This window comes from Cornus florida, unplaced genomic scaffold (genome assembly GCF_030987335.1).
Source record: "Cornus florida cultivar Cherokee Brave unplaced genomic scaffold, ASM3098733v1 CherokeeBrave_3.0.0_Hap2_Chr09, whole genome shotgun sequence".
In the NCBI taxonomy this organism is placed as follows: Eukaryota; Viridiplantae; Streptophyta; class Magnoliopsida; order Cornales; family Cornaceae; genus Cornus; species Cornus florida.
Window position 1 is genome coordinate 26,344,619 of NW_026775579.1, and position 16,911 is coordinate 26,361,529.

The 16,911-nt window shown below is 38.2% G+C and overlaps 1 protein-coding gene and 1 non-coding gene across 2 annotated transcripts; one reads left to right on the top strand and one right to left on the bottom strand.

Annotated features, from left to right (window-relative positions):
- Nucleotides 1-7,074: 7,074 nt before the first annotated feature.
- LOC132275656 (small nucleolar RNA R71) lies at nt 7,075-7,181 on the bottom strand. Its single transcript, XR_009470695.1, has one exon. It is a non-coding gene; the product is annotated as a small nucleolar RNA R71 (small nucleolar RNA).
- A 1,838-nt stretch (nt 7,182-9,019) lies between these two features.
- LOC132273615 (AT-rich interactive domain-containing protein 4-like) lies at nt 9,020-15,648 on the top strand. Its single transcript, XM_059774595.1, has 6 exons — nt 9,020-9,182; nt 9,405-9,505; nt 10,517-10,579; nt 10,716-10,774; nt 13,155-13,343; nt 15,418-15,648. The coding sequence occupies exons 3-6, from the start codon at nt 10,555-10,557 to the stop codon at nt 15,496-15,498; spliced, it is 354 nt and encodes a 117-aa protein (XP_059630578.1). The 5' UTR covers nt 9,020-9,182; nt 9,405-9,505; nt 10,517-10,554; the 3' UTR covers nt 15,499-15,648.
- Nucleotides 15,649-16,911: the final 1,263 nt, after the last annotated feature.

The following is a 16,911-nucleotide window of genomic DNA, read 5'->3' on the forward strand; positions in this document are numbered from 1 at the left end:
GAGCTCTCCGCTGGAAGTGTGAGAGCCTTCGTAATCTGGCAGTGAAAATATGGCTGAACAGGCCTCCTTCGAGAGGGATGGGTCTCCGAATGGTGAGGGCCCAACCTTGCCTTTGGAAACACAAGGGATGGAGCAAACTTCTCTTGCACATGATGAAGCTTTGGCAGAGGGGAGGGCACCATCCTCTCCTTTGACAGGGTTGCAAATCTCGAGAGACCCTACTGAGTCACAAACTGAGACCCATATGGAGGATGCCATAGGTAATCAAATGGGACAGATTACACCTTTTAGTAATGAGCAAACTACAATAGGCTCGGGGGGTAAGCAAGTAGCTGATCAAACAGGGCAGGTTTCACGTCCAGTTAGTGAGTGAGTCAGTTATTGATGTTGGCGCGGAACTGTATGCTACTAGTGTAGAGGTGGAATGGATGGGTATGCCGTCGTTCCCTCAGGCCTATGTGAATTTACTAGAGGCCGCTCTTGCTCATCATCCTGAGGTACCGCGGTTACTGTCCTTGTGCCATACACTTGTACAACAAACCATGTATTTGTGCCTTGGGAAATTTTTGGAGATATTCATTGAAATCGAGCAAGGCTCAACCAATGAAGATCTCGTAAAGGAGGCGGCACTTCTCCTGAAGGATGTTCTCAAGCTCGAGGTTCCTGTTTCATGGTTACGAAGGAGACTATTAGTGGCTAAGAAATGCCTACAGCAGCGACTTCTCGCACCCCACCTTTAAGAAATAAGAGCGCGCATTGAAAGGTTGGAGGGGGAGCTCGCACATGAGCAACAGAGTTTGGCAGTGATGGCAGCATACTCACAAGACCTCGATGAAGATTATTCATTGTTCTCCTCGTATGTGGACTAGACTTGTAGCTCATTCTTTTTTTTTATTTATGTATGTAAGAGTCAAGAACTCAACAATTGTAATTCAAACATTGAATGAAAAAAGTTGTGATTTCTCCCCCCTCTCCCCCCCCCCCCCCCCCCCCTTTTTTTTTGTGAAGAGCATGAGACATGTGCCAAAAGGTTATTTCCTTCAAAATGAATAATCTATTACACATGTTTAACAAAAGTAAGGCTTCAGCCAGATATTGTTAATTGGGCTGTGATTAGAGCCTTCGAGAGTGCAATAACAACTATCACTAGACGTCCTGACAATGTAAGGACCTTCCCAATTAGGTGAAAACTTAGGAGCTGAGAGGCCTCGCATGACGTAAGGGGTAGCCTTTGAATTGTCGAGGCTGGACATGCTTGTTGTACGCTCGCACTATGTTGTGCTAATACTATTGGAGATGATGAAAAGCTGTCTCGTGTCTTTCATTGAGGGCTTCTAATTCACTATCTCGAGACATTTGAACCCCGCTTAGTGAAGGAAACTGTACCGCGGGGATGGCAATATCGACTGGCAAGATGACCTCGAGTCCATAAACAAGGAAGAATGGGGTCTGACCTATAAGGCACTTGCTGGAGGTGCGATAGGCCCAGAGCGCTAGGGGTAATTGTTCAACCCATGTAGTAGGGCTTTCCTCAAGGGTTTAACTCAGGATGTGGATGATGTTTTTGTTGGAGGCCTCGGCCTAGCCATTGCCCTATGGGTAGTAAGGCGACGAGCGTATATATTGGACGTTGTATTGCACGAGCAGCCATTTGACTTTGCAATTTACAAAAGGCCTACCATTGTCAGTAAGAAGACATTGAGGAATCCCAAAATGACAGATGATATTCTCTTATATGAATGCAGCAACAGCCCCACCGGTTGCATGCTTGAGAGGGACAGCCTCGATCCATTTGGTAAAAAACTTTGTTGCAACATGGATCTACATGTGACCTTGTACTGGTGGGTGGATTGGTCTAACAAGGTTAAACCCCCATATGTAAAATGGCCAAGGGGCCTCAATAGGATGGAGGGGCGTACCTGGAGTGTGAATTTGATGATGGTGATGTTGGCAGGCCTGCACTTTTGTATGTGAGATTAGGCGTTGCGCTCTATATTAGGCCAATAAACTTCCTTACATAGTAAATGTGTAAAAAGCTTGCGCGCGCCTTGATACTCAAATTGGTGAGCCTTTTTTAAGACTTCTGCGGCCTCACTTTGGGACAAGCATTGCAAATACACGCCATTAAGGGCACGGCAAAAAAGTTCACCCCCCTTAAGCTTAAACCGTGCAGATTTTCTTTTTATCTTCCCAGTAGTTTGCTTATCTTTTGGGAGAGTGCCGTGCGATAAGAATTCGATAAAAGAGCGACGCCAATCAGCAACATCGAGGACACAAGACTCTGTCTTATCCATCATAGCCTGACATTGTAGGCAATTACGCTGGCGCTGGAGCTGTCAATACAGCGCAAGGGGGGTAGTGCAGTGCTGCTCGTGAGTTATTTTGAGGGCTGTTTTCGCTTCTTAGGAGTCCAAACACCTAGCCAATATTCCACATGGTAGACAAAAGTATAGCAGCCCTTGCAGGAGTTGAAATGACTTTAATTGCGAGACGGGCAAAGGCCTTGTCATGTGCTTGAGTTGATTAATGATTGGGATCCACTAGTCATTGTTTAAAACAGACGTGGCCGGGAAAACTTGGTTATTGTGGCTGGGCTAATTCCCTTAGTAATGTGAACTTGAGTCATATCATCCGCGATTGTCAGTTTAGAGGCCAATGTACAAAGCGCGTCCGGATATCGATTGCTGGAGCACGGTACATGCGCGAAACGGTTGAAAGGGAACTTAGCGAAAAGCCTCTAGATGATAGTCCGGTAAGACGCGAGTGCAGGCTCGCGAATAGCATACTCGCGTGATTACCTGCTTGATAACTAGCTTGGAATCTCCACATATGCATAGTCTTAAGATGCCCTTATCAAGGGCTACAAGGAGACTAAGAATTAATACCTCATATTTAGCTTCATTGTTAGAACAGTGAAATGCGAGCTTGAAGGCCGCTGTGACCTACTGAGTCGGAGATGTGAGGACGATGCCTGCTCCTTCTCCCTTAGTAGTGGAGGAACCATCAAAAGTAAGCTGCCACTTATCATTACTGTCCTGTACGGCCGTGACTTGGAGCTCGTCAAGGGGCAACGCGTCATCAAGGGGTTCATGCCTTTGCTCTGGGAATTGAGCAAGCAAATTAACTAAAACTTGGTTCTTAATACCTCACGATGCATGGCATATGATATCAAATTCTGAGATGGCGAAGAGCCATCGTGACTCTTTTCCAAAGATGATGGGCTTGGAGAGGAGGTGTCTGTACGGATCGCATCGTGTGATTAAATGGATGGGGTGGGCCATGAAGTAATGTCTGAACTTCTGTATGGCGAAGACGAGCATGAGGTAATGGCGTTCAATGGCCAAGTAGCGAGTTTTAGCCTCTCGGACGAGTCTACTGAGATAATAGACTGGGCGTTCTTGCCCCTCAACCAGTTGCATGAGAAGGGCGCCAATAAACTTATCAGTCGAGGTAAGGTAAAGTAGTAGTGGCTGCTCCCTGATAGGTGGGTGCATTGTGGTCGAGGAGCTGAGAATAGACTTGATCTTCTCGAAGGTTACTTGATGAGCTGCTATCCAAATAAACTTCGCATTGCCTTTGATCAGTGAACTGAAAGGGTGAGAGACCTCTACTAGTGCTGGTATAAATCTACGCAAATAGGAAACCTTGCCCAAAAAACTCTTGAGCTGCTTAAAAAAGCAAGGGCGGGGCATGTCCGTGATTGCGCGAGCGTTGGTGGGGTCAAGGTCGATCCCCTGACGATGCACTGAAAAACCCAGGAAGTTGCCTCAATTTACTCCAAATGCGCACTTAAGGGGGTTCATGCGTAGATTGTACATGTGGCATCACTCGAACACTTGGCGCAGGTCCTAAAGATGATCTTCTTATTGCCTGGACTTCACCATTAAGTCGTCGACATAGTCTTTCACCGTGTGATGTAGCATATCATAGAAGATGGCGGTCATGGCTCTCTGATATGTGGCACTTGCATTTTTCAACCCGAAGGGCATGATAGTGTAATGAAAATTAACAAGTGGTGTTCGAAATGCAGTTTTATGAGCATCTTGTTTGGCCATCTGTATCTGATTGTAGCCATTGTAACTTGATGAGCGCTAAAAAGTACACATTTAAACCCCTTAAGCTTAGGTATTCTATGATCTTTATCTATCTTACTTTCCTGTTTTAGACTAATGTCGTGTTATTGCCCTTTTTAGGTGCTTATCCCCAAAATAAGCTAATTTAGCCAAATAAGAGCTTAAAAGAAGCAACTCAAGCTGGATGGAAGAAAGGAGAAAAGTGGAAGCAGATTGAAACAAAGTACAGAGTTCAGCAGGTTCGATCGATTTCAGAATATATTCGATCGATCGAAAGTTCATCGATCTAAGCAGTTCAAGACGGATCTGAGCTTTTGTCCTTACCCACAAGATTCCACAAAGTTCGATCGATCTCAACAGCTATTCGATCGATCGAAGTGCTCGATCTTATCCACATGTACTACTCCAGCTGCCACTTTTGTCTTCTTCCCAAAAATATCTCAAAATATCTTAGAGATTTGTCCTTATTCAAAAAGGCGCCGCCATAGATGATCGATCTCTGCACTATTCAATGGATCTCAGCCATGCTCAATCAATCTCACCACAGTTCGATCAATCGAACTTCCTAAAGCCCGAAAAAAAGACAAAATCCAGCTCATTAAAGGTTGGCTCATGGTGCAATCATTGGAGGAATATTGATGTGCGAGCCTAGACCATTGGGTGTGACATTTTAACCTACCTATATAAGGAATGTGAGCCACTTTTATACATATGCTTAGATATGCTTTTGGGTAGATAGTTTTTAGAGACAATTCTTAGAGAGGAAGAAAAGAAAAGAGGAGGCTAGAGACATTCTTGAGAGGTTTTCCATCTTCGTCAAGAAGAGGAGCATTTCTACCATGGAGATAGCCCTTGAGGGTTGGAGGACACCATCCATGAGTGGCTAGACATTCTCTTAGGGCTAGAGTTAGCCCTAAGCATACTTTCTTTATCTTGATTCATGTATTTTTGAGGGGATTTGTGTTGTAATACATGTTTTGACATATTTATATACATAGATCTTGTTTATTCAATGATTTGTGTGGTTTAATTCTTCCAAGTGACCATTTCATCCTATCCATATGTCTATGTATGCTAGAATAGATGTTCATGTGTTTATCTCTATTTCTTGTGTTGTTGATGCATGTTTATGTGTATTAATGTTATAAATCTGTCAAGACATAGTGCTTAATAGAATGCTCTTGTAGTTTATTTGATGGTTCATACTCATTACTTGATGGATTGTGCATTTCTCTTAGTTTAATTTCATGTCATTAGCTTAGATGTAGTGTAGTTACCTTAGTTATTAAATGGGAGGACAATCCATGCTTGTTGTTTGATATTCCATACTTATGAATGCAAGTAGTATATTTCTTTAATTTTGTGATGTGTTTGGATTGTGAGCTTAAAGAAGGATTAATGGCTTACTTTGATCTATTGTGCTATTCATTGTGTTATCTAGACAATATACACTTAATTGGTCATCCATGCTTGTTAAAACAACCACACACACTCACTATTGTTGCAACATATGCCTTCCCCTCATTAATTGTGAATTGAGTGTATAGAAAAGTGATGCTTAGTGGTGATTTCTAAATCCCAAGACCTCTCTCTCTTGTTTTCTCTATCCTTTAATTACTTTATTGATACTGATCTTGTTTAGTTTTAATTGTAGTTTAATCAACCAAACAACCTACCTTTGATCACTCAACCTACTAACCCTAAGCCTTGTTTCCACTACTAGTGCACCCTCAATCCCTTGGGACGAACCCTACTCACCCTTGCTATATTTTTAGTTAGTGGTAGTAGCGGCATTTATAAATGTAAAACTTGGCCACACTATTTTGTACAAAATTGGTTGAACACCACGACGGGCACACCAAGTTTTTAGCGCCGTTGCTGGGGATTTAATTGACAACGCCGTGTTTTGGAAACAATTAGGGATTAGTACTCTTTTGATCGTGTCTTTTCTTTATTTTATTTTTGGTTACTTATTGTGTTTGTTCTTATTTGGCTAGGTGAAATTGAGTAAGGAGGTTAAGCAAAGGAGACTTCAAAGCAAGGAACTAAGCTAAGCACAAAAAGGACTAAAAATCTAAAAAAATGCAAAGCATAGCAAAGTTTGGAAGTTGAAAATGAATTGAAGTTGTTTAAGGACCCTTTGTGAGATCTTACTAACTCAAGCCCTAGTTAAATCGTCGACCCGCGTGGAGGCTTGTTTTCCATTTCTTAGATAAATCGTGAGCCCGCGTGGAGGCAATTTACTTTTCTTTGTATGTTGTTACTTGCTTGTTATTTGCTTTTCTAGTGTATGCATGGTCGTAGGTCATTGAATCCTACTATTGTTCCTCCTAATTTGTATCTTGAATCGGTTGTTCGTAATCCTAGGGGAAGGGGTAGTTCTCATCACTCCATTTCACCAATGGAGGATTTGAATGACGACCATGTGGAGGACCTTGGTCACATAGACCAACAAGGCAACCTCCACCCTAATGTGCATCATGAAAATGTTCAAGTACCATTAGGCATGCCTAGACCATTCATTCACCCATGACAACAAGGCCAAGTTCCCTTGGGAATGCCTAGGCCAATATTTGCTCCACAACCCCCCATAGTTCAAGCTAATCAAGGTGTTCGTTTAACACCACTAATTATGAATCCTCCCATTGTATTGAGAGACCATTATGTGCCTAATGAATACAATGCACCCATTTGCATTCAATTGCCTCCATTTAGAGCACATCACTATGAAATTAAACCATAAACCATTCAAATGCTTCCTAACTATCATGGACTTCCAAGTGAAGAACCGTATAAGCATTTAGATGAGTTTCTTGAAGTATGTTCCACCGTGAAATACACAGACATGCCGGAAGAAGTGTTAAGGCTTAAACTTTTTCCTTTTACCCTTAAAGACAAGGCAAAATATTGGTTCAACAATCTTAGGCCTTTTTCGATAACTTCTTGGACGGAAATGCAACAAGAATTCTTGAAAAAGTACTATCCAGTTTCAAAGACCAATGCCATGAGAACTTCTATTAGAGAATTTTCTCAAGGGGATGGGGAAATGTTTCATGAGGCATGGGAAAGGTTTAATGATTTGCTAAGAAAATGCCCACATCATGACATACCTAAGTGGTAATTAGTCCAATATTTCTTTAAAAGCTTACCGGATAATCACAAGGGTATAGTTGATGCATCAATGGGTGGTTCTTATCTTGACAAGCATGAAAATGATGTGTGGCAATTGTATAAAAGTATGAGTGAAAATTCCATGCACAGATCTCTGTCTTCTAAAAATGGTAGAAATCTAGGAGGAAGGAAGAATGTTGACTTGTATCAAGTTGACAACTCCAATGATATAACCGCCGAGATGAAATCATTATCTCAAAGATTTGATCAATTCTTTATTAACCAAAACTCGGCAAATCAAGTATCTTCTTCCCCTAATCATGTTTATCATCGTGCATCTAATGAATCATGTATGACTTGTTCTAGTGTCTTGCATTCTACTTCCAATTATCCCCATGGACATGTGCAAAATGACAACCATGAGCAAGCCAATGCTATTTTTGCTAACCAAGGGAATAATCCCTATGACAATCATTACAATCCTAGTTGGAGGAACCATCCGAATTTTTCTTGGAAAAGCCAAGGGGAAGGCTCAAACCCTCCCCAAGGTGGTTTTCAAGGGAAGTATGTTCCACCTCCGATGCAAAGCCAAGGTTCCCAAGGTTTTAGATCATCATTTCAATCACATGGTAATCAATTTTCTAATTCTCATTTTCCTAATCAACCATCTTATTCTGAAGGAAATTCTAGGAGTCCCGCTTTTGAAGAGAAAGTTTTGACCGCTCTAGGCACTCTAGAGGTGAACACTCAGTTGCTTCATTCTCATTCTCAATCCATTGCTAAGCTAGAAACCCAAGTAGGGTAAATAACTAGTACTTTAAATGCTAGAGAGAAGGGGAAGATGCCTTTGAATGCCCCACCAAAGCAACAATGTGTTGTGGAGACTCATTCCTCATTGGAAAGTCCTATAATAGAGCATATCAATGCGGTAACAACCTTGAGAAGTGGGAGAATCATTGACAACAAAGTAGGTGTGTGCAATGAAGAGAGTGAACCGATGCAACCCAAAGTTGACACCCGTCCTGTTTCACATTTTATTCCTCCTTTATTGCATTTACATGACCATCATGTTAAGAAAGTGTTGAAAAATGATTTGAAAGATGAATCAAAGCATGATTTGAAAAATAATTTAAAAAATTCTTGTGTTGATGATGTTTCAAAGAAGGATTTTGAAAAAGTTTTTGAGCCAAGAGCTCCATTTCCGGATGCCTTAAAAGGATCAATTTATCTTGACAAGCAAAAGAAAAAGACAAATGAAATCATTGATGTGTTTAGGCAAGTGAAGGTTAACCTTCCACTTTTGGATGCAATCAAGCAATTCTGGCTTATGCCAAGTTTTTGAAAGATCTTTGCACCCAAAAAAGGAAGAACAAAAGGCAAGCACCTAGGAAAGTGGTCTTGACCGAGCAAGTAAACTCTATTTTGCAACATAACACTCTTCTAAAGTTCAAACACCCCGGTTCACCTACTACATCTTATGTCATTTGTGACAGCACTACAAGAAAACTGGGTTTTTACGACTTAGTATTTACGGGATCTTTTATTTTGTCTCGTAAAAACTACCTTTTACGAGGATTATTAGAGGCCACTTGTAATTGTCACACCAAGAGTCACTCTTTCACGGAATGTTAATAAAATTCTCGTAAAAAACTGTTTCCACGGGAGGTTAAAGCCACTTGTTAATAAATATATTTTTAAGGGTGTAATTTTCTCCTGTGAATGTGAAAAAAAAAATTAAAAAAAAAAATACCGCCCACATATTTTTTCACTCCCGCCAAACTCTTTGACGAAAAAAAGAAAAGAAAAAAGAAACAAGAATCTTCACTAATACACGGCTCAACAGACCTCTTTGCCTCATTTGATAATCCCAAAAATCTTCTTCTGTACATCTCGCTGCAAAGGGGCTTTCCATTGTCGTCTCTGTCTCCGTTCGCCATCGTCGTCTCTGTCTCCGGTCGCCATCAAAGCAAGCCTTCTTTCTCGCCCTTTGTCTCATCGGTAAGCAAAATTCCCTCTTGCTATCAAAATATTCCAAAGCCCTAATTACCTTTCTCTTTTAATTCGCCCTAAGAACAGCAATAGCTTGCTCTCAATTGTAGAGAGAATCGCCCAGGTACAATTCGTCTACTCTGAATCTCATCTATGTTCTTCTCCATTCTTCTTTCTTTTTTGCTGAACTCTCATAATCTGATTTTTGACTTCTACAATGTTTTTTCTCAGAGGGGAATCACCCAGGAATTTGTTTTTAGGCTTAACTCACACCTTCCACTGCATCCGTTTCCGTCGCTGCCGGTACCTTTCGGTTAATGGACAAAGTTTGGGTATTATTTATCTATTTCTTTTTTTAATTGAATTAAAAATTAAAGGAAAGTATATATCAATAAAAGTTTGTTTGATTTTAGAAGAGAACGTATAGAAATTAAGAAAAGAAAAAAAAGAAAAAAAAAAAAACTTAACTTTCTATATGTACTGCTTTCCATCATTTGAGGCTTTTGATTATGGACTTTGCATAATTTTTAATGATTACTCACGTTGATTTACTTTATTTTGGTTTCTGAGAAATCCTAGGGTGAAGGCGAAATTTGTAATACTTTCTATTTATTAGTTTATTGTTATATTTCTTAGTATAGGTTTTCTTGAGTATCTCATAAATGTTATCTTGACGGTGGCTTGGGAAAACAGTGTCCTTCACTCTCCTCTCTAGTAATAATGTCTGATAGTGGTTCCTATTGTAGTCTCTCTCTCTCTCTGTGTGCTTTTTTATTTTTATTTTTATTTTTTAAAAGCATATATATACCATTTGTGTTATATTGTTTAGAAAATGTGTTGCCCAGTCATGCTTAGAATTCCTCACTATTTAGACAAAGCCACTTCATTTTACATGATGATTTGACATGCAATTTTTAGTTTGCTGAGTATATTTAGTATGATGTATTCTTGAGATCTATAGTACTGTACTCTACAAGATCCCTAGGCCTGTGATGATGCTAATATAGTGACAGTCTAATTTAACTTGGTGTGGAATAATGCAAGACAACATAGATTTTGATCTATCATGGCATACATACACACATACGTGCACACTAATAGAATTTACAGCCAGCAGTCCTCAGCCACTGCTCTCAACTCAAGTTTAGAATTTATTTTAGGCCTTTAGCTATTTTATTGGGTTGTTCATCCTAGGAATCTCAAATGCTGATTTTCTTCTCCTTCCTCGGTTTTAAAGGCCTTTATTTTTGGATTGTTGTTTAATAATGTTATTTCAAGCAGGATTTATTTATGGAACTAGAATGAATATTTTATCCCTTATAATTGGGTTGATGCCATAATAGTGGAAACTTTAGGAGGCAATGACGAGGAAAAGGGGTTGATGGGGTCACTTGACGAGTTAAAAGGTTGGCCTTTTTGTCCTTTGATTTTTTAGAATTTTTTTCTTAATTAATTGAACAATGTTGTCTTCTCTGTTTTTTACTTTCTCACTCTGTCCTGTGTGCACACACGAAATTTTAATTGTTGATGCTATTACTGCAGAAAGTAGCATTCCCCTGTCTCCCCAGTGGCTTTATGCTAAACCGAGCGAGACTAAGATGGTGAGTTCTCTCAATTATCAGGGGAACAAAGCTTTGTTTTTAATTTAAATAACTTTTTTTGTTTCATGTTGTCTATTATTATCTATGTAGGAAATACTAATTGTATAAATGTGTAATTTTTTTTTGTTTTGTATATCCAAAGTTATGTTGGGATTAGCTTATATATATTTTGTTTCAAAACTAAAATTTTATGTATCTCTATCTCAATGCCATCATGTTTCCTTTTTATTTTTATTTTTACATAGGCATGCCTTTAGTTTTCCTTCTTACTGTGTGCTCAGTCACTTGAATCAGAAAAATGATGGTGTGTCTTCTTTTAATATTTTATAGCACCTTTTGTTTGATTATATTGTTTGGTTAATTTATTTGATGTAGACAAAAAAAAAAAAAAAATTTATTTTCATTGAATGAGCTTTACGAGGTCAGATTGATGATTTTTATTTACGATTCTTTTTTTTTTTTATCTTGATCCCTTTCCTGGTCTTGTTTATCTTGATCCCAATTCCCTCAAACTAACATTTTTTCAAACAATCGCGCACTCCAAATCATATATGTACAAACACAGACACACATATACATATATTTGCCTGTATATATATAGAGAGAGAGTAATGGCGATGGAGACATGGGAAGAAGGAAGAGCTTGGGGTAGAGAAAACAGTGTTATGAGCAGAATGATCGCTTCGAGAAACGAATAGGACATTAATCGTGCGAACCCAAATTAGTCTATGATTAAGTGTGTGGTTACTACCGAACCCGTACAATTTATCTACTTTATCATCAAAAAGGAAATTAAAAAAAAGGACATCTTTGAAATATCTTTCGGAGCACAGCACAATTTCCGAATTTCATGTGTACCCAACCAATAGAACTACCCAAAAGTCTATTCTCACATGGAATTTTCAATTCATTCTTATTACTGGTTAAATTTAATGCATATATGCAAATATAAGTGTGTGTATATATATATACGCACATACTGCTTCTTAATTCTTATAATCATCATTTGTTTAATCAATACTATTCATAGACGCACACGCTTTGACACGCCTGGGATTTCTAGCTCTGTTTTTATTTTTATTTTCTTCTTTTCGGGTTTTGTTTTTGTTTCTAAAAAGAGTTTGTCAAAAGCAGATTTAATTATAGCCTCTATCTTTTTTCTGTTTTTTTTTTTTTTCCTTTCTTTACTTTTCTTTTCTTTGTTTCAATGTTTTTGTTTGTGTTGACCCTGTGATAGTTGGATGTGTGGTAATGTGTTTGTCACTGTACCAAAGCTGACACACCGTATTTTTTCTAACAATTGAGAATATTTATTTATAATTTTGTGTTTTGATATAGCGGGGGATAGAGGGTCGAGATAAATAGATTGAGATTCTTATTAGGCACGATTTTTTAAAGTTGGAAATTTTATTGGGTGGGTGATTTTTAAGGGCCTAGGGTTCACAGTCTTACTTTACTCTCAATATTCGGTGCCTTGTTTTTGAGGGATTTGAAGCTGCGGACTAACAAGGGTCATCGATCTTTCCTGATTTCTTCATCTGGGTTGTTTAGATTCCATGATTTCTCATCTGGGTCGGTGAGTTTTTCTGGTTTTAATCATCTGGGGTGTTGAATTTTGTTGGGTTTTCTTTTCTGTTTTGTTGATTTTTACATGTTTCTATAAGGGTTTGGGGAAATTTCTTGATTTGGGCTGTTTGTGAGTATAATTTTAGGGTTCGTTTTTGTTTCGCCCCCTTTCGATTCCTAAACTGGTCGGAAGATTAGTGTTTTTGGTTTTCAGTTTGGTCTTCCCAAGTGGGTTCTTCATTGCGAGTTGGGGTTTGGCTTGTCTGGATTCTTGTGGTGGGAGGTGTGGTGATTGGTTTGGATTCTGGCTTTGTGCAAGGGATTCTGATTCTTGCTCCAAGGCAGACTGTGTTTTGGAGAAGATGGTTTTGACCTTGAACTCAGGGTTCGGATCGGGTTGGCGTAATCTGAACCATATTTTATGCAGATTTTATGCTTAACTTTGGAGATTTTAATTCAGTGGCTCTCTTGTAGAAGGAAGTTAGTTTATTTTCCTCTTCAACACTTGTGGAATTGCATGTAAAGGATGTACCATACTCAAGGAGCTTCAAAACACAATTGTGGTCTCCTTGCGGTTTTAGGGGGGAGAACTTCTGGAAAAGAACAAAAGCAAGATCCCCCAGAAGATTGGCCGCTATATCCCTTTCCAGAGATTGTTTCCTCGGGTCGTTTGGAGGTGCAAATTAACACCTAATTGCATCATTTTGTTATGAAATGTATTTCCTTAGATGTCACTTTGTTCTGAGGTTTATGAGCTAATGGTGTTTCCAGGTCTGATGAGTTTTAAACTATTCTTTTAATTCGTTGCATGCAGGTTCAGACTCTGAACAATCCAAGCGTAGAAGAGTTCCATAAAGTTCTTGATTCATTTCAACCAAGTTTTGTGTATTTGCAAGGAGAACAGCTTTCGAATGATGAAGTTGGATCTCTGGTGTGGGGAGGTGTTGCCTTATCTACTACTGAAGCCATATCCGGGCTTTTTGGTTCCACATTGCCAAATACTGTATGTGACTTATACCTTCTACTTGTTTTTGTGAAGTGGCTTTTTTATATATGACTTGATGTTCTTCTGTCTGCAATTCTTTTATGCTTCCCATGCACTTGTTATTTTTTTCCATTTTGGTGGAGAGGGGGTTGTTAGTCTGCATTTTTTCTAAAGAATTTTATTATTGTGAGTTGGTAGTTGAATTTTTTTTTGATAAGTTGATAGTTGCATTTTAACTGCATTTTTGCCTATGTTTTTTATTTTTTGGTGATCCACTGTTTGAAAATTAACTTTATGCTTTGTGTGTGTGTGTGTGTGTGTGTGTATAGATTATGTGATCTCTTGTACTTCAAGATACAATTGTTCTTCGTTCGTAAAGGGAGCAGCATGGATCTTTAAGGGATGTGCTTCTTGTTTCAGGTGGTCTCGGGGTATGCAAGTAATCCAAGTAAAAGTGAGTTGGTGTGATAGTCAGGGGGGTTGTTGGTGTGCACTTTGTCGCTGTATATATAGGCTTTCAAAGAGCTTTCTTTTTATTTTGGTTTGCCTCTTGGTTGCAACAAGCTGAGTTGGTGACTGTAAGAGGGTTATTGATGTGCATCTTTTTTCCTTAATTTAGGGTGTTGATTGGGGGAGCTTTCTTGAGAGAAGGTATGGGGGATGTAGGACTTATTATAGATTTAACGACGTTACTCTTCATCTCTAAAATTGTTTAGCAATTCTTTTCTGGTAACTAGCACAGGTAGATGGACTTGAATTATCGCGTTGGGAAAAAAATGATGCGAACTCCTTTTGAAATGGGTTGTTTTTAAATTAGTACCGTTATTTTATGAATCAATCTCTCATGGGTAGTGGAAGAGAGAACGAGAGTTGTAGCCTAGTGATGTCTTTATCTCTACTCTCTAATGGGTGGGTGTGTTATTTGACAGATGCTAAAAAAAACAAAAAAAAAAAAAAAAAAAAGAAAAAAATCGATCTGAGAATCCTTGAAGGATGTATAGTTTTGAAAAAATGACATGAAAATTCAATCTATAAGAAGTCATTGACATAAAAGTTAAGTAATACCCAGTTCAGAAAAGTAACAAAACAAATACATAAAATGCATATTTCTCTTCTACCGTTCACCAAAACAGAGACAAACCATAATTACATTGCAACCCAAAAACCAAATTCAGCACAAACAACAAATTGTAAATATGTCAAATTGTGGTGATTAATATCAAATAACTATGAAAACAATGAATTCAAACCCAAATTCAACACAACCCAAATAGTGCCTCAATCTCACCATCACCCAAAATTTAACTCACAACATTAGAACTGAAAAGAAAGTAAAAATTCAAAATAAAACTCACAATTAGTTGAAGACCTCCTGTTACTCATCGATAGACTGTTACATATTCGTGAAAAGATCTCTATTTTTCTTGGTAGCGTTCTGTGACTGTGTATATTAGGGATGAATTAGATTAGGGAAGTCTGGTTTGCAAGCTATATTTGCATGAATTAGATTAGGGAAGTCTGGTTTGCAAGCTATATTTGCTTCTCTGATTTTGTCTCTATGTTGCTGCTTTGCTTATTGCTGAAACATAGTGTTTATAATGGGGAGAGAAACGATTTAAGTGTAGTCGCAGACTTGTGTATAAGTGGGTTTAACGGGATTTTTTAATTTTTTTTTTTCCCTTAGGTTGAAGGGTGAGGGAATTAATGTTTTAAAGAATTTTTGACCCATTATTTACGATATAAAAAATAGGTTGTAATAATAAAGAATGCAGGTCTTTAAAGAAAATTGAATGGAAAAATCAGTATAAGTTGTAAATATAAGTGCATTTTAATATTTAACGACCTACTTTAAACGTAAGTCTTAAATTAGTACATAACAAGACGGTCTTTTCTTGTACGTTGTTAATTATAAGTCATAAAAAATCAATTTTCTTGTAGTGAATTACTTTGGAGGCATAATATTTGTAGGTCTTGAATGCACTTTCAAGTGGTTTTAGATAGCTATACAACAAGCTGATAACAAAGCCACTACTAACAGATGCAATTAGTCTTTGTATATATTTTCTCTAAAATTAAGACTTCTGTGATACAGGTACGTGCTTGGATTTTATACCATGGACAACGCGGTGGAGGAAGTGTGAAAAATTGGAAGTCAACTTGCACCAGGAATTAATGAACAATGTGAAGATTGACAAATTGATCTATTTTTGGCAAATATTGGATTTTCTTTTTAATTTTGGCACATTGAACAATAATGAATTGTAAAATGCCTTGATCCTTTGATATGTTTAATGGTAAATTTAAATATGGATTGTTTTGGGTATTGGCATTAAGTGCAGATTGTTAGCATTTTATACTATTATTTAGTTGAAACTGTGGCCATTACAAGTTAATAACAAGTTATATAAGTGAATGATTGGGTAGCATTTGAGGGTGTTATGTATATATATTTTTATATAATAAATGCGCTCTCAAATGTTATCTAATTATTTAAATATATATAGTTATTTACAGGGGGGTTTTACATCTCGTAAATAAAATATATAGATGTATTAACGAGAGGCCAAATACCTTGTACATTAGTTATTGATGAGAGGACAAGTACCTCGTTACATTAGTTATTGACGAGAGGCCAAGTACCTCGTACATTAGCTATTAACGAGAGGCTATTTGTCTCGTACATTAATTATTAACGAGAGGTTAGGAACCTCATGAGAGTTTAATTTACGGAATGCTAAATTCGTCGTGCTTTATTCTTTTACGAGTGTTATTATTTTCAGTAGAAAGGCGAGAGTATTTACGAAACCATAATAGATGTGGGGCTCAGAAGTCCCTTGAAAAAGTTTTCACGGGAGGTTCAGCCACTCGTAATAGACCTTTTTTTTTCTTGTAGTGCGGCCTAAGTTTTTTAACCCAGTGCATCAGTGATGAACCGAAAGTTAACCCGATAAAGGATCCGAAATGCGGAAGCGAAACCAAAAACAAGACCTGTAGAGATATCAATCATCCCTAAGACATCCAAATGACTTTCCATGAAGTCATGAAACTTAAAAAAATAACCAGAAGCAAAACTAGAATAAAAAGGTCAAATGCTACCCTATGGCACCCATGACGACCAAAGGAATGTGATCTAGTTCAAACTAAACTACGTATACCATTAAATGGCTTAAACGAGATTGACAAGGTTATGTTGGAACAAACAAATAAAGCTAACCAGCCGAAACAACTGACCAAGCAAAATCCACAAAACAGCTCCATTTCGATTGACCGAAATAGAGCTTCGGTCTGCCGAAATGGACCAGGAAGAGAAGAGAAATGAGCCTTCATTTCTGTCGACCAAAATGACAAACCGGTCAACCGGTTTGTGGCTCGAAGTGAAAAATGGCTACTGGAATTGGACTTTTACTGTTCAATTGAAATTCAAAGGCCATCGATCGACCGAAACAAGCCACCGGTCGACCGAAACAGGTAGAAATGCAAAGAATAAACCTGTTAAGCACCAAAACTGAAAAGAAATTCCTAAGTCTCTAATGGATCCCCCATTGCATGATCAAAATGAATTATATGCAAGTGTGTGATGATGTGG